Source organism: Ovis canadensis, chromosome 4 (assembly GCF_042477335.2).
Source record: "Ovis canadensis isolate MfBH-ARS-UI-01 breed Bighorn chromosome 4, ARS-UI_OviCan_v2, whole genome shotgun sequence".
Taxonomy (NCBI): Eukaryota; Metazoa; Chordata; class Mammalia; order Artiodactyla; family Bovidae; genus Ovis; species Ovis canadensis.
Genome location: NC_091248.1, coordinates 42,017,334 through 42,039,858, shown reverse-complemented (window position 1 = coordinate 42,039,858; position 22,525 = coordinate 42,017,334). Strand labels below are relative to the sequence as shown.

Sequence of the window (22,525 nt, the reverse complement as noted above, 5' to 3'; positions counted from 1 at the left end):
TGGCAAAAATGATGCACTCAACCTGATAAAAAGAAAAATGCTGATAAATATGAATTTGGGGGGTATCTGAGAGCCGAGGTCACAAGAGAAGTAACTGCAACTGTCTAATACAGGTGTAACTGGATTCTTGGAAGGAGGAAAGAGGCAGAAAACAAGACAGAAGAAATACTGAAGAGATTATGACTGAGAATCTCTCAAATAATGAAACTACAGATCAAAAAAATTCAAAGCATAACTAGAAAAAAATAAAATCAATTACACAAACAAATGAAAAATCCATACCTAGACACAACACAGTCAAACTGTTAAAAACTCAACAACAGCAACAAAAGAATTCTTAATTGCAGCCAGAGAAAATTAACACATTATATAAAATTGAACAAAGGTATAAATTAAAATAGATTTCTTAGCAGAAAGCATTTTAGATAGAAAACAATTGAATGGCATCAAAGATTTCGAAGAAAAAAAAATGTCAAAGCAGAAGAAGAACTGATGCTTTTGAACTGTTGTAATCGAGAAGATTCTTGAGAGTCCCATGGACTGCAAGGAGATCCAACCAGTCCATCCTAAAGGAAACCAGTCCTGAACATTCACTGGAAGGACTGATGCTGAAGTTGAAACTCCAATACTTTGGCCACCTGATGCAAAGCACTGACTCATTGGAAAAGACCCTGATGCTGGGAAAGATTGAAGGCAGAAGGAGAAGGGGACAACAGAGGATGAGATGGTTGGCATCTCATGCATCGATGACATCACTGACACAATGGACATGAGGTTGAGTAAACTCCAGGAGCTGGTGATGGACGGGGAGGCCTGGTGTGCTGCAGTCTGTGGGGTCACGAAGAGTCAGACATGACTGAGTGACTGACCAACAACAAAAGAAGGCAGAAAAAGAAAATGAAAAAAAAATTAAAAATAAAAAAACTTCCCAAAACAAAGAACTAAAACCAAGGTGGGGGCTTCCCTGGTGGCTCAGTGGTAAAGAGTCCACCTGCCAATGCAAGAGACGCAGTAGATGCAGGTTGGATTCCTGGATCAGGAAGATCTCCTGCAGAAGGAAGTGGCAACCCACTCCACTATTCTTGCCTGGGAAATTCCAGGGACAGAGGAAGCTGGAGGACTACAGTCTACGGGGTTGCAAAGAGTCGGGCGCGGCTGAGCAAATGAGCACCCCTCAGAGATCCCACCATCTGTGGGGTAGCTGAGCCTCTGCACAGCTGCTGAGCCTGTGCTCGAGAGCCTGAGGGCTGCAACTGCTGAAGCCCAGGTGACCTGGAGCCAGTGCTCCGCAGGAGAAGCCACCCCAGTGAGAAGTCTGCACACCGCAACAAAGAGGAAAGACCACGCGGTAATGGAGACCCGGTGCAGCCAAACGTGAACAAAGAATTTTTAAAAACCAAGACAGGACAAATATAAAACAACTAACAAGATGGTAGATTTAAATTCAACAATATCAAGAACCACTGGTCTAGAATATTGCTACTGAAAGTGTGGCCCATGGAACCACGGTGGTCCACAGAGTGTTCACAGTCCACAAGACAAACACAGGCAAACATTTAGAAACTTTTGTGGCAATCTAATAAAAAATATTTTTTTATTTTGCATATTTTTTGTGTCTCAATTTTAGTAATTCTTTTATAATGCATTCTACAAAGCATAAGCAAACAAAATCTTTCCTCACCACATGGCAATTTGAGAAGCACTGATTTCAAAGAGAAAAGACTTTTCCTTCCAAACTGTACAAAGAAGGAGTGCTATCTGGGTAAGAGAGGAAGAAAGAAAAGGTGAAGCTGGAAGTGAAATGAGGAATGTTTAGAGGTTTTATTTATAAATTAGCCATATCAAGAGAAGTTGTCCTAAGAGAGAATGACTACCAATAATTGTCTAAGCATTACACCGTAGTTTGTACCTAGAGGTTTCCACAACCTCAGGATTTGGAAAATTGTCAGAACTTCTGATAAGCCTTTTAACAGAGACTCCAAGGAACCAGGTTTTGGACAAAGCTGATCTACCTTATGTTCCTTTTTTTTTTTTTTTTTTTTTTTTTTAGGTGGTAGCTTTGGCTTAGGTATCATCAATGTTTAGTACAATAACACTTCATCTGTTTTTGTTAACTTTAAAGTTAGAGATGTTGAAAACCATCATTTCCACTTACAACTTGTTCAAACCCAGGCAACTTCCTTAACCATTCCAAACCTTAAGAAAAATGGATATAATACCACCTTCCACCTTTATTAACATTAATTTTACCAATGCATGTAAAGTGCTTACCACAGTGCAACACACTAATGAAAGCAGTAAGCTCTTAGAAAATATTAACAAAGAAAAAAAAATCCAGAGTTTTGTTCCCAAATTACTTTCTATTCTGCAGCACATCAAAAACTATATATATATATATATATATATATATATATATATATATATATATATATATATATATAGCTACATATGGATCTGGTTCAACTTGAGTTTCCTGAACGAATGTGGGTCTTTTCCAAGCACATTCAGCATAGTTCAGTCACTGGCAACCGAAACAAAGCTCAGGCTCTGAAAAGCTGCACATGACAGAAATTAAGCTACCTGTACTGAAAGTGGATGTGAAAGTATTTAAAAGGGACAGAGAATAACCTAGAAGAGGAATTTAGAAAGTCTCCTGTATATAATCCAGGTGCAGCCTGCTGATTCCTTTCGGAAATGTTTCCAGAGGTAAATGTGATGCCTGTGAGCCCATTAACAGCAGGCTTCACATGCACTGTGCACCGTTAATGTGGTGCACGGCTCCTCCGTGGATGCCTTGAATATTTCCCCTTGAAAGCTGGAAATCAAAGCTCCTCAGACAATACTAAGCAGTTCAGTAAGTGCTTGCTGCTATGCTATGCTGCTGCTAGGCCACAGGGCATTTCCGAATAATTGAGTTTAACTTAAATAATGATCAGATGCCCCTAGAAACCTCCTGACAGACACCAGACTCAACAAAGAAACTGAGATTATTTTCATCACCGTACTCATTCTATGCCACTTTAGGCATATCATATTAGAGCTTAACTGTAAAAGAAATTAAAACATCTATTCAATTTTTGCATCACATCAGGTAAAGTGAACTTTTTAAATGAATCTAGTGTGGAACCAGATAGTTCTGCTTATAGCACCTTGGAAAGTTAGAAATTATCAAATATTTTAAAGTCACTGAAATTGTTTTAAGGCATGATTTAGTTTCCAAGACATTTTAGCTTTATCTTTTAATACATAGTTTAATTAGTTTAAAACTCTACCTTACATACAATAGCATCTGCAAGCTAAATTTCTTAGTTGTTCATTTTGGGAATAGAATAATTAGTTTTATCCACTTAAGAGATATTTGAAAAATTTCGCATTTTTCTATCATTAAGCCTCCACACTTATAACTAGAACTGAAAATTCCAGTAGATATTTTGTTTCTGGGAATACTGACAGCAGGGGTGGGAGAAGGAAAGCTTCAGAGAGAGAAAAACCTAATTTCATAGTAGATTCGGTGCAAGACATAGTAAAATTAAATTTATTCTTCAAAGAAAGCAAAAAGTAAGCATCTTTGGTCAGCATCTAAAGAAAGACACATGGGGCAGTAGAGGCACCAGGTAAAGCGTTGGGCACCTTGTTAAACATTTTACAGCATAACTCAGTTTATTCCCCAGTGGACTGATACAGACAGAAACTCCAAAAGATTGTCTTTATTGTCTCTCCTGTAGCTCTCTTAAGGATACACCAGAAAAGCTAGTATTAAGTGCCATTAATACAGGGCTTGTTGCTATTTGATCGCTAAGTTGTATCCAATTCTTTGAGATCCCATGGAACATAACCCATCAGGCTCCTCTGTCCATGGGATTTCCCGAGTAAGAATACTAGAGTGCGTTGCCATTTCCTCCTCCAGGGGATCTTCCCCAAACAGGGACTAAACCCGCATCTCTTGTGCCTTCTGCACTGGGATGCAGATTATATACCACTGAGCCACCTGGGAAGTCCCAAGGAGACACACTGCTTCTTGAAGCCAATCGCCAAGTATGCCATATTTGTCCCCAATGAAAAAGATAAAGCAAACTTCATTAACTGCCTCTGCTTAAAAAAAGTAAAGAAACTGAAGCACAGAAAAATAAAATGATTCATCCAGTCATGGATCTTATCACTTAAACTGTGGCCCATGGGTCAGCAGTATTGACATCACATGGGTGACTGTGAAAAATGCAGAATCTCAGGCTACATTCAGTTCTGCTGAACCAGGATCTATATCTCAGAGTCAGAGAAACACTTTCAAGTTGGGACAGTGTGGAGATTTGAATCCAAAAATTCCAATTTCTACACCAAGGTTATCTGCCTATGTGCTTTGTCAGAGGGGCTCCTAAAAAACAATGGATTCATGTCAATGTATGGCATAAACCAGCACAATATTATAAAGTAATTCACCTCCAATTAAAATAAATAAATTAAAAACAAACAAACAATGGCCTCCCCTCCCTTACTAGTCTTCCTACAGAGCCAGGAATCTAATGGTAGACCATCAGTCGGGTAGGTGTATCCTATGAGACCTCAGGGTTTCAGAGCTTTGAAGAAGCATTTATATCACACCCTTGACATAGCCAATAGCCTATTTATTCCCTGCAAAACTAGAACTAATTAGGGCAGTCAAATAATTACCCGTCAAAGCGGGAAAGTGGCCACCCTCTAGTCACAGCTGTCACTGATAATCTTCACTATTATATTTCATCCTTTCAATAACACGATGAGAGAGGCTTCATTATTCCTATTTTACAGATGAACAAGCCGAGACTCACATGAATGAAGTAATTATTAGCAGAGACTTCTATTGTTGGTTTCTCTGACTCTAGGACTGGGCATAAGGACACATTCCTTAAAATCATAAACCCTCTCAGGGGTAGTTCTACAGTCACTTAGATAGCAACATTTCAGAACCTCTTAAAAGTCCATGATAAATTTCGGTGACCACTGCTTTTTCCTCCTATAGGATCATGACAAGGGACACATTTCCGGGTTAAAGAACAACCACATTCTTTATTGGATTCTTCCTCATTTGGCTCTGCAGCCTGTAGTAATGGGTGTTTTCCCTTCTCCTATGTGATACAACATGCCAGCTCTTCAAATGTACATATTAATTTCTTGTTACATGTTCTGCTGAAACCTTGAGACCTTTGAAATGGAGCTGAGATGGATTTATGATAACAATGGGTGGCTGACCCCACATGCTTTATATCTTTTGTTCAACACTGGGAGGAACACATGAATGACAGCCCATTCCCTTGGGATCCCTTATAGATTATAATGCCCACACCGTAGCTGCTTTAGTCATGGTGAGATGAAAAAGAAATAGAACAGCTATGGGGAGGACCTTCAGATTCCAAGGAAAACCATGGATATGATGAATGAATACTGTGACCAATATTCCATATGGAAAGAAGGCGTGAACTATCAACGCAGCAGCTGAAGGAGATCCCGGGGCAGGCTGTGTACATTAATGCACTGCTACAAACCCCCTCCCAATATAACAACTGCTTTCTGACAGCTCTAATGACCTTAGAGGTGCAATTTTTAGCCACTCTTTATCGTCAGAAAAAAATCTCTCTTTGCTATTTACATGCCCATAATAAGCACGGTAACATGTTTGTTGTGGCAAAGTGCTACATCTTGAGACTCAGGATCTTCAGTTAAGATACTGATGGACTAAAGGATGTGATAAATAATATATGGATTCCTGTGGGTTATGTGGTCAGTGAAGGAATGTGAGAGTTCCCATTGTTGCTATGCACAATTTCAGCAACATGCTGGTCAGTCCTACCAAGACTGAGAGAGTTGAATAATGTTATTTCTGTATTTTCCTACTGCCTTTCATTTAATCTGAGGTACATACTGTGTAAAGGGTATTAAATAATCAGCTGGCCTTTTTTTCACCAAATAATGAATGTAAGCAACTTCATAAAACGAACCCTGACTCAGACCAGTATGTAAAATGAGATTCTCTCTAACCTGCTCCACAGCGGTCTGCTCCGACTGCAGAGAGTCTCCAGTGTTCTAGTTAGGGGTGAAATGCTGTATACAGCTACATAACTTTTTACCCCAAATTAATGACGTTTGAGTTCATGGGATTAATACTTTATAGGAGCTTCAATAAGAAATAGAATGTTCTTGGCAAAAGAAACAATTTTGCTTTTCTTATGGTTAGGGATATTCTCATTTGGGAAAGGAGTGCTGACAATCACAGGAGTTTGGAATTATGGTGAGGTGTGTGCACACAGAACTGTGGTTAAGAGCTTGGAATCAGGAGATTTGTACTTTACCACCTACTAACAGCGTGACCTGAAAAGGTTACCCCCTCTCTCTGGGCTTCGGTTTCCTTCTCTATAGAATACAAGAATGCCGCAGGTACACAGTATTAAGTCTCCTGAGGCTGAAGGATCACACTTCAGAATGGTATAGAATCACTCTCAGAAGTGTTTACAGATTATTATAAAAGGTAACAATGTATCCACAGTAAATATTAATTAGAGACCATAAAAATCGTATTATTTAGCTAACCCTAATTAAACTTAAAAGTTTTTGCACAGCAAAGGAAGTCACATGCAAAATGAAAAGACAGCTGTCAGGATGGGAGAAAATACTTTCAAATGAAGCAACTGACAAAGGAATAATCTCTAAAATATACAAATAGATCATACAGCTCAATATCAAGATAACAAAACAATTAAAACAATGAGCAGATCTAAAAAGACCTGTCTCCAAGGAGACATAGAGATGAAAGGATGACATATAGACCAGCACATGAAAGGATGCTTAATGTCACTAATTACTAAAGAAATGCGAATCAGAACTACAATGAGATATCACCTCATACTGGTAAGGGTGGTCATTAGCCCAGAATCCACAAAGAATAAATACTGGAGAGGGTGTGGAGAAAAGGGAATCCTCTTACACTGGCAGTGGGAATGTAAACTGTGAGAGATACTATTGAGAATAGCATGGAGGTGCCTTAAAAAACTAAAAACAGAACTACTGTGTGACCCAGCGATCCCACTACTAGACATACACCCAGAAAAAAACATAATTCAAGATGACACATGCACCCCAAGGTTCCCTGCAGCACTATTTACAGTTACCAGGACACGGAGACAACCTAAACATCCATCAGCAGAGGGCTGGATGAAGAAGATGCGGTGCGTATGCACAGAGGGATATCACTCAGTCATAAAAGGGAGTGAAGTGGGTCACTTGCAGAAATGTGGATGGACCTCCAGACTGTCATACAGAGGGATAACATTATACATTGACCAAATGATTTTGTATGCGTATCATTCACAAACGTATTAGTCTTTCAATAGCCTTATTAGCATTGATAAAAATGGTGATGCAATGTTTGCTTCATTGCTAAGGTGAGTCGTCACTTTGCATTTTAAGTCCTTTATTTTACTTATTATTTTATATTTTAAGATAAACTATGACACAGTGATAATGATGCTGCTGGCCTAGGAGTTAGGAGCTATGGATTCTACTTGGGGGGTTAGAATGATTAAGTCCTAAAGGACTCTGCTGTGAACTGCCTACTATGGCTTAAGCATTCAGTAAGATAATTTATTTTAGTTTTGAATTCTGAAACAAAAACTATGTATTATTTGATAATCTTAACAAACACTTTTTTACTAAACTTTCTGGCAAAATACTTCACAAAGGCAAATTCAATAATGACATGTCGATACTATGTATTGGATATTGGTTTGTTACTGGATGCATATCTTGATCTGGAACTGACCAGGGTGAAAAATATGGCAAAGGGGAAATATGAGTTTTTTCACATCAAAAAGAATGGTTGAAGTGGGCCTGGATCTATCTGCATTTCAGGCTGTACAAGGTAGAAACTGTCCCAAAGGTGCTTTTTTCTAGGTAGTCTTATTTCCTTTGCCAACTAAGTTTTTGCTGGACCTAAGGGTTTATGTTTTCTTGACAATCAGTGACAGTCAGTGATGTATATTCAAACTCACTGTAGTGAGTTTGAATTTCTGAATTTTTTAATTTCTGAATTTTTGTTTCTTAGAATCATAGATTTCCTGTTAGGTTGAAGGTTGAAGTTCACCAAATTCATTTACCTTCAGCAACTACAGAACCTAAGGAGCAATTTTTCTTGTGTAAATGTTGATAATCAAGAACCACAGGCAAGAAAATGAACAGAGAAAATGAAAGGGAAAGAAATTCCAGAAATGAGTGTGTTTTCTTCTTCCCCACTACTGATACAACTTTGGTTGACACAGTTGCACATATATATATATATATATATACACACACATACACACACACCCCCCACACACCCCACACACAGGTGTTGTAGTTTCAAGGGTAAAAAACACATGTGTAAAGCTTTGATGATAGCATTTTTTAACTCTCATTTTGACAACAGAAGAACTTTAATAGTTTTGTTACAGTCATTTTTACTTTAAAAAAGAAAATGAAAATGAAATTTCAAAATGCATTCCATAATGTCAAAGCAATCAAAAGAATTTAATCACAGAGGGAATGCTACAGTTAAGTGAATTAAGGAGGAAGTTAAGGTTTTCATTTCCAATTTTCCTCTTCCCTGCAATGGACATCAGGCAATTAAAGATTCTATAGAATTTTACAGTTTGCAGTCAACAGAGAGTAATGTATATATCTATCTGGTGGGGAAGGAGTTGTTGTCTACTTCCTTGCAACTGTCCTTGGGTATACATAATTAGCATCATCTATGCAATACTGCAAACTTTCTTTGTTATTTACAAAGAATTCCTTGGCTTGCGTAACATATTGGACTATATTTTCCAAGTCTAGGGCAACATGATCTCTTTGTGGAATCCACAACATGAAACAAAATTCTCAAAACAATTTCATGAAGGCCTCTTATCTGTTTTACTTTTCCCAGGTGCCTTGGGGTGTTCCTGCTAGTATCATTTGCATCAGGTTTAAAACTAATGAAAATCCAAATACAATTAGAAAGAGAGATGGGGAAAGAGAGATTTCGAATCAGGGTGGATCCTCTCCTGGTGCTAGAGGGAAGAGGACTGTGATGCATCTTTGATAGCAGCAGAGGAGGAAATGAAACACTGATTGCAAGCCAGGGTAGACCTGACCATTAATATGAGGAAAATCAACATTATCCTGATTATTGCATGTGAGAAACAGATGCTATTCTTGCCTCTTCCTGCAAATGTAACAAAAGGCACGGTACATGCTGGGGACACCTAGGTGGGAATAACACATGATGTGCAAGTTTAAGAGGAAGGGGGCTCCTGCATCATTATCAAAATTCCAGGAATATCCAAATTTTGGCATCAGCATTAGTTTTTTTTTTCCCCTGAAGAAAAAAATTCCTTACTAATCAACAACTACTTAGTGCATTTGTCAAAAATATGATGTGTTAGGAGAGCCTCAACAGGTAATGCCTGGATGCCTCTCCAAGCTCCACACTCATAACCCACCCCAACAGACACACAGACTCACCCAAAACATGTTCATTCCTCACTGCTCTTGAATGTTTGTCTTACAACTGCTCGAGTGACCCCCACACCCCTCTTCTCTCTTTTCAGTTCTGGAAGTTCCCTCCTCTGTGTTCCCACAGCACATTTATCCAAACCAGTCCAATGGAAAGGCTAAGAGCAATGGGAAAAGCAGTCTTGTCTTCTTAGTCTGCATTCCTGCTCCTTGTCTAATCACTGATTGCGAGCCTTATCTTATTTTTCCTGCCCTTCACTTCTCTTATGATGGCACACTTCGTGCCTTTTAAAATACTGTTTTTCTCTTCTTGGTTTGTTTCAAAGAAGACAACTATAAACAGCAGGAGAAAAACCAACATGTCTTTCTACTACACTGAATTTAACTATACGTCCACAGATTTGCTCATAAAATAAATCATCCTTTGATATTATAATACAACAGAGAAAGTCATTACTGTCTTTGGAAGATGTGCCACTGGAATTTTTTTATTGTCATTAGGTGGATAAATGTGGAGAACCAATGAGGTATAATAAATGGGGAAATAATATGAAGTTATGAATGTGGTAAAAATAAAAGAATTTTCTTCTTAAAATATGTGCACATATATTATTTTCATACATGCAAATTTTATATATCAGAGGGGATCGCTTACATTTTTAATCTGAGAGAGTGAAAGAAAATCTGACACGATTCATCCAAACTTGCCTCCTCTACAGGGAACATAGCATATGACTAACACGTCTGCTGAAAACCTCTGAGCAACTGAAATGAGCCTAAAATTACCTCCACACCATCACCTAATCCTTCTCCCTATTTCCTCCTCCCCAAATCACGAAAATATTGACATCCATAAACCTCACAGGGTGTCAGATCTAGGTGTAATCAAATAGAATATGGATGGAAAAAGTTTGTAATAAAAAGCCAGCGGTGCATTTGAGGACTAACTGAGCTGCGCTGGAGAAGGTGCTTAGATGAAACCTCCCAGAACCCTCGGGCACATCTTTGACCAGTTAGGCAGGCCCCGTGCTCTGCAATTCCTCATTCCTCCAGGGGAACTGTTCTGCCTCTTCCCTGGCTCCTCCTCCTCCCATCAAGGGTCTGACACTGCCCATTGACCACGTTTATTTTTCTGGCTTTTGGCACTAGGAGCTGGTCTGCTGTAGGATAAAAGTGGAATTCTCTGCTGTCTGCAGGGCTTTCCCCAGGGAGCAGAGCATGAAACCCAAACTTATATATAAAATCATATCCTGTTTGCAAACATCATATTCCCTTTGCTTCTCACTAATCTAGTCCTATAAACCCCAGCACAGCTTGAGAGCCCATTCCTCATCTAAACAAATGCCATAAGCCCCTTTATACTTTTACAACCATGTCAAAAAATAATATTGCCTGCCAATAGTGATGTGATTGGAGTTGCCTCCTCCGAGCCATAAAAGAAGTGCCGAGTCTGTTATCAATTTCTCTAAGTGTATCAGGGGAATTATGGGTCGATTCAGTTCCAAGTTATAAATGACAACTCAAAAGCCGCAGAAGTGTTTGAAGCTGGGAGCTGATGACGACATTATCATAAAAGCCTGCTCGTCCTTGCTTTTGTGGGTTTTTTTTTTTTTGGCCTATCAAGTGAAGAGGGAAAAATAAGGCTGAGAAATGACTTCAAGATTTCTTCACACAGCAGCAGGTCAGATGGCCAGGAAAATGATCACTATTTTTAGTGATATACCCTGAGGAGTGAGAACTAAAGTGGTTCAGCACTGGCTTTTGTTTCCAGAGTCCCTTAATTATCTGTTTCACTGTATGATGACCAAGGCCTGGGGTTTGGTAAAATGCTCTTTTCAATTGGTGCATTTTCCTGTAGCGCAATCACACAGTAATCAGAAGTGAGTCATGCTGCAGTAACGAAACAAAATGAGAACCAAACACAAAGGAATTCTGAGACCTTGAGATCGTTGTTCAAAACACCATTCTGGAGAGTACACTTTACAGCGCCTTAGATACCACTCATGCATTGAGCTACCCGAGCAAATAATCACATGCCATTTTATAGGAAAATCAAATAAGTAGTAGAGATTTTTTAACTTCATAATGCCCCAGGTAGACCACTCAAAAGCCAATTAATCCATCAGCATTCAGTAGGTACAAATAAAACCCATCTAGTAGGAAGGTATATTTTCTAGGTAACTGCAGTTTATCGTAACAATTGGGGAGTATCAAGTGTTTTAGAATTTAAACCAATGGGTTCATCTTAGATAATATGAACCAGAAGGGTGCCTTAAGACAAAAGCAATTTCAGTGCTTTCAAAGCCTGCTAGGGTGCCCCCATGTTGCTGCCAAGCTGGCCCACTCCAAGTTCATACTGGATATCTTTTGTATACTTAAGATGTCTCGGACCGTCCTGGAGGTAAGAATTAATACAAATCCATAGGACCCAGTTTCTCTTAGGACTTATATCAAAACCAAAAATCTCAAGAGTCTAAGATGTTCTAAGAAGACAATAAGTTTCCTAAAAGAAACAAAAACACTGAATCAAGCTAGTTCTCTAGCATCAACAAGTGTAGATATACACAACACAACACATACACGTATGCACACTCACCTAGACCTACATAAACACCACCAGAAGACCTATAGGCCAACTTTATAAAAAGAGGTGCTTCTCTCAAGCCCTTTCCAGCAACAATGGAGTCAAACTAATCGACTTACTTTTCCTGCTTCTGCTTGTCCAAGCTAGGTTTCTCTACCACCCCCACTGCCCCTATACTGATTACATCAGTGCTAATCTATGACACCCACTGTGCCAAAGCAGCAGTCTCTGTTCATTCCTTGGGTACCTTAAGAGTTTACTAGAGCAGTTCTTGCTAAAGAATAAGAAGTGTCGGTGGCATGGGTTTAGCATAGCTGAGTAGATGTACTTTGTGTTCAAGGGACAGTGAGCCGCAGGCACAGCAGAGGACAAGCTTGGGATGTGGGTCCTAGAGAGCTATCCTCATTTCAACTCTGGGTCATGAATTAAATGTACTTGTAAATGAGTCGGGGTTTGATGACCACCACTCTCTAACAGCTTTGCTTTCCTCCCAATCACCAAATCCACAGAGCAATCATTAGCTTTGTTTCACTCTCTGCCTTGTTTGCAGATAATCAGCCATTCTCTTCAAACAGCCACTTGGGATGTCAGAAAATAAGTGCAAAAGCCAATCAAAAAATGGGCCAAAGAACTAAACAGACATTTCTCCAAAGAAGACATACAGATGGCTAACAAACACATGAAAAGATGCTCAACATCACTCATTATCAGAGAAATGCAAATCAAAACCACAATGAGGTACCATTTCATGCCAGTCAGAATGGGTACGATCCAAAAGTCTACCAGCAATAAATGCTGGAGAGGGTGTGGAGAAATGGGAACCCCCTTACACTGTTGGTGGGAATGCAAACTAGTACAGCCACTATGGAGAACAGTGTGGAGATTCCTTAAAAAACTGGAAATAGAAGTGCGTTATGACCCAGTAATCCCACTGCTGGGCATACACACCGAGGAAACCAGAATTGAAAGAGACACGTGTACCCCAATGTTCATCGCAGCACTGTTTATAATAGCCAGGACATGGAAACAACCTAGATGTCCATCAGCAGATGAATGGATAAGTAAGCTGTGGTACATATACACAATGGAATATTACTCAGCCATTAAAAAGAATACATTTGAATCAGTTCTAATGAGGTGGATGAAACTGGAGCCAATTATACAGACTGAAGTAAGCCAGAAAGAAAAACACCAATACAGTATATTAATGCATATATATGGAATTTAGAAAGAAGGTAATGATAACCCTGTATGCGAGACAGCAAAAGAGACACAGATGTATAAAGTCTTTTGGACTCTGTGGGAGAGGGAGAGGGTGGAATGATTTGGGAGAATGGCATTGAAACACGTATGATATCATATAAGAAACAAATCACCAGTGCAGGTTAAATGCAGGATACAGGATGCTTGGGGCTGGTGCACTGGGACGACCTAGAAGGATGGTACAGGGAGGGAGGTGGGAGGGGGGTTCAGGATGGGGAACACATGTACACCCGTGGCAGATTCATGTTGACGTGTGGCACAACCAATGCAATACTGTAAAGTAATTAGCCTCCAATTAAAATAAATAAATTTAAATTAAAAAAAAAAAAAAGAAAAGCAACAACAACAAAAGCCAATGAGACCCATTCAAAAAGTCAGCTAATTCTCTGCTTTCTAGAATGGCTTTGCAAGCTCCTGGCTCCACAGGAGGGTTGAGAAAAATGAGCAAGGATTACTGTGGGATGGTGACTGTCCTGTGCTGGGAGTCAAAGTGTGAAGCTCATGGTGAGCTGCCACAAAGGGGACCACACAGCACTAGCTGCACAGCTGTGCTGCTGGGCTCCAGGGACCACGGCTGGTCTGCTGAAGATGAAAGCTTTGGAAGGACCTAAGCTGCACGTTAACCTCATACTGCAAGCCTTTTTATAGGTGACGTCAGGAAAATAACTTCTTTATATATTGTTTTAAATAATAAATTTACCTTTATTATTCTGTTTATCAAAGGAGAAACTACTTCTTTGAGCCTTCAGGTTCTTATCTGCAAAATGGTATTAATGACTGTTTTATAAAGTTGTTATAAACCCCAGCTGTATGCCAGTAAACTGTAATGTCCAAATGGACATTGGCTGTAGCTGCCGTTCTTACTTCTACAAGGCAGGGTCACAGATGAAGGAATAGCAAGATTATCCTTGCTTTATCGAACATCACTGAAATGATAGGATTAGCTAAAAAGATCGGGGATTTTCCTGGGTAAAATTTAGTTATAGAAAAATAATTGCCTAATATATACACAGGACTAGTTGTGTTTTTTTTTTTCCTTCAATTACCTAAGAAACTTAACAGACTTAAATTCCTAAGTCCTTGGAAACCTGATCTAGAATTATTTTGTTCTATGTTGATTTAGCACTCAGTTCTATAGGATGAGGGCTTTCCCGGTGGCTCAAACATTAAAGAATCCGCCTGCAATGCAGGAGACCTGGGTTTGATCCCTGGGTTGGGATGATCTCTTGGAGAAGGGAACTGCAAACCACTCCAATACTCTGGCCTGGAGAATTCCATGGACTATACAGTCCACGGGGTCACAAAGAGTCAGACACAAATGAACGACTTTCACTTTTCACTTTCTATAGGATTATGGCTTGTTACTGGTAAGGGTTAACTTTAAGTAGACTATAAGTTATAGGATATGTTTTAATGACCCACAAAAATATCGACATTTTTCCTCATACACTGTTGGATTTGAACAAATTTGTCTTTGAAATATGGTATAAATATCCTGGATCAAAAAGGCTTCGTTAATTACTGAAGACAAAAAGACCTCAGGAGGTTCACAAACAAAATATCCCACAATGCAAAGTGCTTTGTGAAGTTTACGCCGTTTTCTCCAGGGATATAATGTATCTGCATACTCAGTATAACTATTGAAAACTGAAATCTGCTATAACACCAAGTTAAACCTTCTTGTATTACCTTTTCTCAAGCAATATAAATGTCTAGCAAATCAGCTTCACACAGGGACCTGCAGTGCTCAGGGTCCGACATTTGGATTACTTAGGTATTTTCACAATCTTGAGATTCTTAATAATTTCTGGACAGGGGTATTTGTATTTTCACATGGCACTGAGCCCTACAAATCATCTGGCCAATCCTGAAGTCCAGAATAACTTTTATACTGAGAAACAGGCTTAAGCACAACTGACCAAATAAATCAAAGAATATATTTCTGAAGTTTATGTTATTTAAAAGCAGTTAACAGAAACAATCCCATTTACCACTGCATCAAAAAGAATAAAATATCTAGGAATAAACCTAGCAAAGGAGGTGAAAGACCTATACTCACAATATGAGTATTTGGAAAGAAACAAGATGACACAGATGGAGAGATTAGACCATGTTCTTACACTGGAGTAATCAACATTGTGAAAATGACTGTACAACCCAAAGCAACCTACAGATTCAATGCAATATCTATTAAATTATCAATGCTATTTTTCACAGAATTAGATCTAAAAAGCTATGGAAAAAAATTTGCACAAAAGACCACAAATAGCCAAAGCAATCCTGAGAAAGAAAAATGGAGCTGGAGGAATCAGGCTCCCTGATTTCTGACTATACCACAAAGCTACAGTAGCAAAGCAGTTAAGTACTGACAGGAAAAAAGAAATAAATATCAACAGAACAGGACACAAAGTCCAGAGATAAACCCAGGCACCTATGGTCATCTAGTCTTTGACAAAGGCAAGAACATACAATGGAGAAAAGACTGTCTCTGCAATAAGTGGTGCTTGCTGGAAACACTGGACAGCTACATGTAAAAGAATGAAATTAGAACATCCCCTAACACCAAACCAGAGAAGGCGATGGCAAACCACTCTAGCACTCTTGCCTGGAAAATCCCATGGACGGAGGGGCCTGGTAGGCTACAGTCCATGGGGCCGCGAAGAGTCAGACATGACTGAGTAACTTCATTTTCACTTTTCACTTTCATGCATTGGAGAAGGAACTGGCAACCCACTCCAGTGTTCTTGCCTGGAGACTCCCAAGGATGGGGGAGCCTGGTGGGCTGCCGTCTATGGGGTCACACAGAGTTGGACACGACTGAAGCGACTTAGCAGCAGCAGCAGCAGCAGCAGCAGCAGCAGCAGCTAACACCAAACACAAAAATAAACTCAAAGTGGATTGAAGACCTAAATGTAAGGCTGGATACTATAAAAGTCTTAGAGGAAAACAGAGGCAGAATACTTTCTGACATAAACTACAACACATCTTTTTTGATCCACCTCCTAAAGAAATGAAAATAAAAACAAAATTAAACAAATGGTATCTAATTAAACTTAAAAGCTTTTGCACAACAAAGGACACCATAAACAAAACAAACAGCCCTAAAATGGCACAAAATAATAGCAAACAAAGCAAAAGCAACAGGGATTAATTTCCAAAATAGCTCAATATTTAAAAAAAAAAAAACCCAATCAAAAAATGGGCAGAACACCTAAATAGACATTTCTCCAAAGACATACTGATGGCCAAAAAGCACACGGAAAGATGCTCAACATCGCTAACTATTAGAGAAATGCAAATCAAAACTACAATGAGGTATTCCCTCACACCGGTCAGAATGGCTATCATCAAAAAGATCTATAAACAATAAATGCTGGAGAGGAGCGGAGAAAAGGGAACCAAGTGTACCACTGGTGGGAATGTAAATTGGTACAACCATTATTCTTAAAGATACATGCACCCTAATGTTCACTGCAGCACTATTTACAATATCCCAGACATGGAAGCAACTTACATGTCCATCAACAGAGGAATGGATTTTAAAAAGTACAGTACATATCTACAATAGACTATTGTTGTTGTTTAGTAGCTAAGTCATGTCTGACTCTTTTGCAACCCCATGGACTGTAGCTAGCTAGGCTCCTCTGTCCATGGGATTTTCCAGGCAAGAATACTAGAGTGGGTTGCCATTTCCTTCTCCAGGGGATCTTCCTGACCCAGGGATCAAACCCATGTCTCCTGCATTGGCAGGTGGATTCTTTACTACTGAGCAACCAGGGAAGCCTCACAAGGAAGTAATGTCTTTTAGAGCAACATGAATGGACCTACAGATTGTTGTACTGAGTGAAGTGAGCCAGACAAAGCCATGTATCATATGATATCATTTATACATGGAATCTAAAAAACAAAAAGGTACAAATAAGCTTATTTATAAAACAGAAAGTCACCGATGTAGAAAACAAACTTATGGTTACCAAAGGAAAAAGGAGGGTAATAAATTGAGATATGAGCATTGACATATACATAGTACTGTATATAAAACAGATAACTAACAAGAACCTACTATATAGCATAGGGAACTCTACTCAATATTTTGTAATGACCTATATGGGAAAAAAAAAGTCTAAGAGGCTGTATGTATATGTGTAACTGATTTACTTTACTGTACACCTGAAAGTAACAAAACATTGTGTATCAACTATACTCTAATAAAAACATTTTTTTAAACCAGTAAACTGATACTTACCCCAAGTCCACCACATGGTAATGAAGAAAAAAACTTTTGAGAGGAGTCACCTACATAGTAAAAAGACATGAAAAATATATAAATTTGAATATAATTATAGTTTTTAAAATCTAGGGTTTTATTAATATATAATATTATGTCACATGGTATTTATCATTTGACTCAGAGGGAAACTGATCAAACTTTAGATTGTTAAAAACTCAAAGCAAATTGATACACATATATATACATATATTATTACCTGTAGAGTTTATTGCCCCACATGAACAAACACATACCTATGAATTTAATTCTCAAGATTTTTTGTCAACTGCCCTATACAATTTATAATATGTCATAATATCCTTTTTATTTATACCTTATCGTATATCACTCAGCCGTTCCTTAAGTGTATTCCTCTAATGTGATGCTCTGAGCCACAAGGTTTATGAAATACACTCTCATTTTTCACATGCTCCAAATATGAAAATTTTTATCTAAGTATACAGATTTATCCTTAAATTCTAAACATTTCAGATATAGCTGAGACCAAGTATATGATAAGCCTCTCCATTATTCGCAGTATTTTAAACAAATAAGTCACAGAACCACAAAAAGGATAACCTTTTCAGGATCCAAAGTAAAGTCACTCAGTCATGTCCAACTCTTTGCAACCCCATGGACTGTAGCCTATCAGGCTCCTCCGTCCATGGGATTTTCCAGGCAAGAGTGCTGGAGTGGATTGCTATTTCCTTCTCCAGGGGATCTTCCCGACCCAGGAATCAAACCCAGGTCTCCCGCATTGCAGGCAGACGCTCTGAAGTAAATGTCAAAATCTTACTTATGACTAGTTCTTGAAATTGAGATTTCATGGAAGTTTTAATCATTTTTGTTTACAAGCACTTCGTTTTTCTATATTATCTACTACATGGATGGAGAAAACCAGAATTACCACTCCTAAAGCTCCAAGACTTGTCTTACAAAGTAACTAAAGGAAAGGCAAGTGGGCATTTCTATATCATAGTTAACCATCTCTGAAGTGATTCATATGGGTCACTGAGGAGATCAGTGGTAGAACCAGGTACAAATCTCCACTTCACTTATCCTAACTGTTGATAATCAATGAAATAAATAATAAAAATTGAAAACAGGCTTGTGATGAATCTTATGTGTCATGTCAGTAAAAGTCTAAATAGATTCTTCTGTCACAGAAGAAAGTTTATTTTGACAACAATAAACTGTATGTTGAGTTTTCAAATGCAATTGCTAAGATGGAAAACTATAAAGAAATGTCTAAGTGCAAATGAAAAAGTAAGATATCTCATTATATATATATATATATATATATATATATATATAAGGACTTCAAATGGAAAAAAGACAAAAAGTCAACAGAAAAAAAATCATGAAAAAATATTAAAATTGGAATACTGATATCAGTAAAAGATACATAAGCATTTTTATGGATAGCTTGGGGCATGATAAAAAGTTTTCTTAAGCTGTTCCTTATAACAAAGATAATTCTGTGTCAGTGAATATTTTGCAAGGATGTATTCCTATGTGAAATTAAAATACAAATGATGTATATTTTAATGTCTGAACTCCTCCTTCCATAGTCAGTGAAAAGGGCTAAAGGTAATATTACAATGGAATAAAGTAATTTTTAAAGTAATTTGAAAAAAATGATTAAACTCTAAGTAAATATAGAAGACAAATAATACTTGAGAATCTACTTCAGCACCATTTAAATAATACTAAACAACCAAATTAATCAATAGTTTAAACTTAGTAGTGTGTAAGAAAAGCTTATTTCATTGAGTTGACTTATTTTTTAACAATGTTACATCACCTGATCCATGGACTGAGCTCCAGTTAGCCACAAGATAATGAAAACTGGTAGTGAGAATGACAGGAAAATTAATGCTAAGGAAAACCTCTCACCAGAAATGATTGGAGAGAATGTTTTAAAAGTGTCATCTTACAGGGTCTAGAGTATTTAAAGAGATAAATGGTGCCCATTTTCAAATCTAATTATTTTATACATTATCAATGTCTTTCATGATACAAAGACTGATGAATGTGGTCATAGTGAATTTTTATGTAAATCCTTTCTCCTAACACCAGAACATAATCGTTGAAAGTAGTAATATCAATTAAACTCTGCGTGTGTACACTGACAAAGCCTCCCGCACCATCTATGGCGGGAGGGATTAGAGGAAGAAGAGGAAGTGTGGGAGTAAAAGAAAGGGATAAAGAGAAAATATCTTGATGACTGTGAATTTCTACACATTCATCGCAGCTTCAATCTGGCTTTCGAGATTTAAATAAAAAAAAACAAGCCCCAAGAATTCAAATTTCATAAAGAACAAAAAAATACAAGAAGTTAAACTTTTAAAAGAACAAGATTTTAAATTTAGACCCTGAATTGAAGAAGTTGTTTCTGAATTGATGGGAGAAACCAATGTAGTTCAGAAGCATCATCAAATCTGAATTTAGTGCTAGACATCAAGACCAAGCAATACAATATCCTTGTTTCCTTTTACCCCTGTAGCCTGCACATAGGCTGACATTGTTGCACTGATCCCGGAGAGGTGTCTATAGAACTCCACATGTGTATCTACAGTTAACTCTGAAACCATCCACTGTATGAATTTTATTTCACAATGAATATTCAAAACTAATGAGATAAATGGCCAAATTATTTGTACAAAACTGTAAAAAAATAAATGATAGTTGGTGCTTTTATCATATATATATTTGAAAAGGACTATTATCCAAGTTCTAAATTATAAATTATTAATTATAAATATATAGTTATAAATATAATATATAAATATATAATTAATTATAAATTAATTTTTAAATATTCAAATCTTTAAATGATATTCATGTTTTGAGAAAATCAGCTTTTCTCAAAAGTGTCAAATTTCATTAAAAAAATTTAAAAGTGGTATTGCCATGTTTTATAAGTAGAATAGTTCAAAGCTGCCAAAGTCGAAACTTCCAAACAATTCAAAGCTGCCAAAGTTGAAACTTTTACAAATATAGCCTTTCTCTTAATATGTGGAATATGGTTATCGTGGAACATCTCTGAAACACCTACGTGTAAATTTATCTTAATTAAATCCAAAGTTTGAGATCTAGTTAAAAAAAAAAAAAAGAAATGGGGAAAGTTTTCCACTTGTTTTCTCCTAACTAAATTAACAAATAATAAAAATGAACATAGTTTCCTATCCTTAAAATGCATGAGTATTTCGACCACAGAAGACTGTGCAAGTTATTGTCTGATTTACTTCACCATTTTGGTAAACTGGGTGGAATTATTAATTCATGCTAAAATAAGGAAATTTATTGTATAATATACAAAGCAAAAATTGCTTTATGTAAAAATCTCCATGTGCAGAGACTGACTCCAGCAACAGAAAAAAGAAAAATAACACACAGAGTGTAAATATCTAGATGGACTCACTTGCTTTATGTTAATATATAAGTTTAATTCTACTAGACAGATTGTCTTTCATCAAATTTTCATAATGTTTTCTAAAAACTGAGTAATCTTCCTGTGTTCTCTTTTATGTCAATTTCTCCCCACCTGGCATGCGCATAAATACACACACACACACACACACACACAACTATATACGCTTACTTCATAAATTTAGGGATGCCTGCCACTTGTTTTAAAAGGGTAGATTTTTAATGTTAAAATTGGTGACTGTTAATTTCCCCTCATAATTGCTTTCTAAGATGCCTGTCTACTACATGTCATCCGCTTGCTTTCAAATTGTTTAAGACCAGTTAACATAAAATCATCTTGAAGTAATACTGAATTGGGTGAAAGAGTCCAATAATTTGGAACTGACATAACAGGCTTACTGGAAAGAAAGCGACTTTCAAGAAAAAGCCCTAAAATGCATTTTTAGTTAAAACATAATCTTTTGGGCATACATCACCATGTCATGCATTATTATTCTATTATAAAAGATTACTAATAAACTTAATTAACAGAATCATTTCAGCTAAAATGTTTCTGTCATGAACTTTCTTCAATACTGTTGATTCTATCATTCATACAAAGTTTATATAAAGCAGTGAAACATAAATTTTACTTCAAAATCTGATAATAAAGTTTGGAAAAATCATACTTTAAAGGTTAGGTTTATTAGTTTTCTACTTCTGCCAACTACTATTTGATTCCATAACTAAAACATGTACTACATAGAGTCTATTAAGATTTAAATGCAATCTTACTATAAAATACAGGGTTCTAGGTAGAGTAATAAGGAGTTTTTCACTTAAAATAAGTTATTTTGTGCCCTCTGTGTGTTAAGGTCATAGAAGAAAAGAACTGAAAGACACAAAATAAATTTGAAAGGTGAAGATAAATTCACATAAAAATGTGAAAAAAATTTAGATTAAAAATGTAAACAAACTTCACAATGCATTTACTCCCATCAGCTGCAACACGGTGACACAAATGCTATTCAAATAAAAGTCAACATCATAAAACCTGCACTGCCATTTTTCCTAAAATCGGATTTTCTTAATCTACATTGGCTAGATTGTAAACCACTCGTTCCACAGAGCACTGCTGTTGGAAGAGCTCTTTATCACACTCCTGGCCAAGTACTCTGAACTGACAGCAGTACTGACTAATGACAGTGCTGGAATGTGCTTTCTCAGTAGAATGGAGGCCCATACAGACCTAGGAGCGTTCTGGGGTCCAGCTTCTGTCCGTCCAGGGGGTTGGTGCCATACAACAGTGAGTGATGTTCGGAATGAACAAGCTGTATTTCCTCCAGGCTGGCTTTTCGACCTTGAATTCGCTGAAAGAAAACAGCAGAAGTCTACCGTACTTCACTGACAACATTTAGGAGAAAATAAGACCCCAAGTCACATTTAAGATGATTAATAATGGGCTGAGTTTCATCAGGGAGTAATGTGGCATTGATTTG

At 37.5% G+C, this 22,525-nt stretch overlaps 1 protein-coding gene across 17 annotated transcripts in view; it reads right to left on the bottom strand.

The window, feature by feature from the left end:
• Positions 1-22,525, bottom strand: part of HDAC9 (histone deacetylase 9) — a 1,067,281-nt gene that overhangs the window by 249,948 nt on the left and 794,808 nt on the right. For all 17 annotated transcript variants that reach the window (XR_011256609.1, XM_069587611.1, XM_069587612.1 and 14 more), the window contains 2 exons: positions 22,276-22,396; positions 17,592-17,641 (listed from right to left, as the gene is read on the bottom strand). Coding sequence is in view for 16 of the 17 variants with exons in the window: in XM_069587611.1 (XP_069443712.1) it covers positions 17,592-17,641; positions 22,276-22,396 (171 nt within the window). In the remaining variant the exon portion in view is untranslated. The remainder of the gene's footprint in view (positions 1-17,591; positions 17,642-22,275; positions 22,397-22,525) is intronic.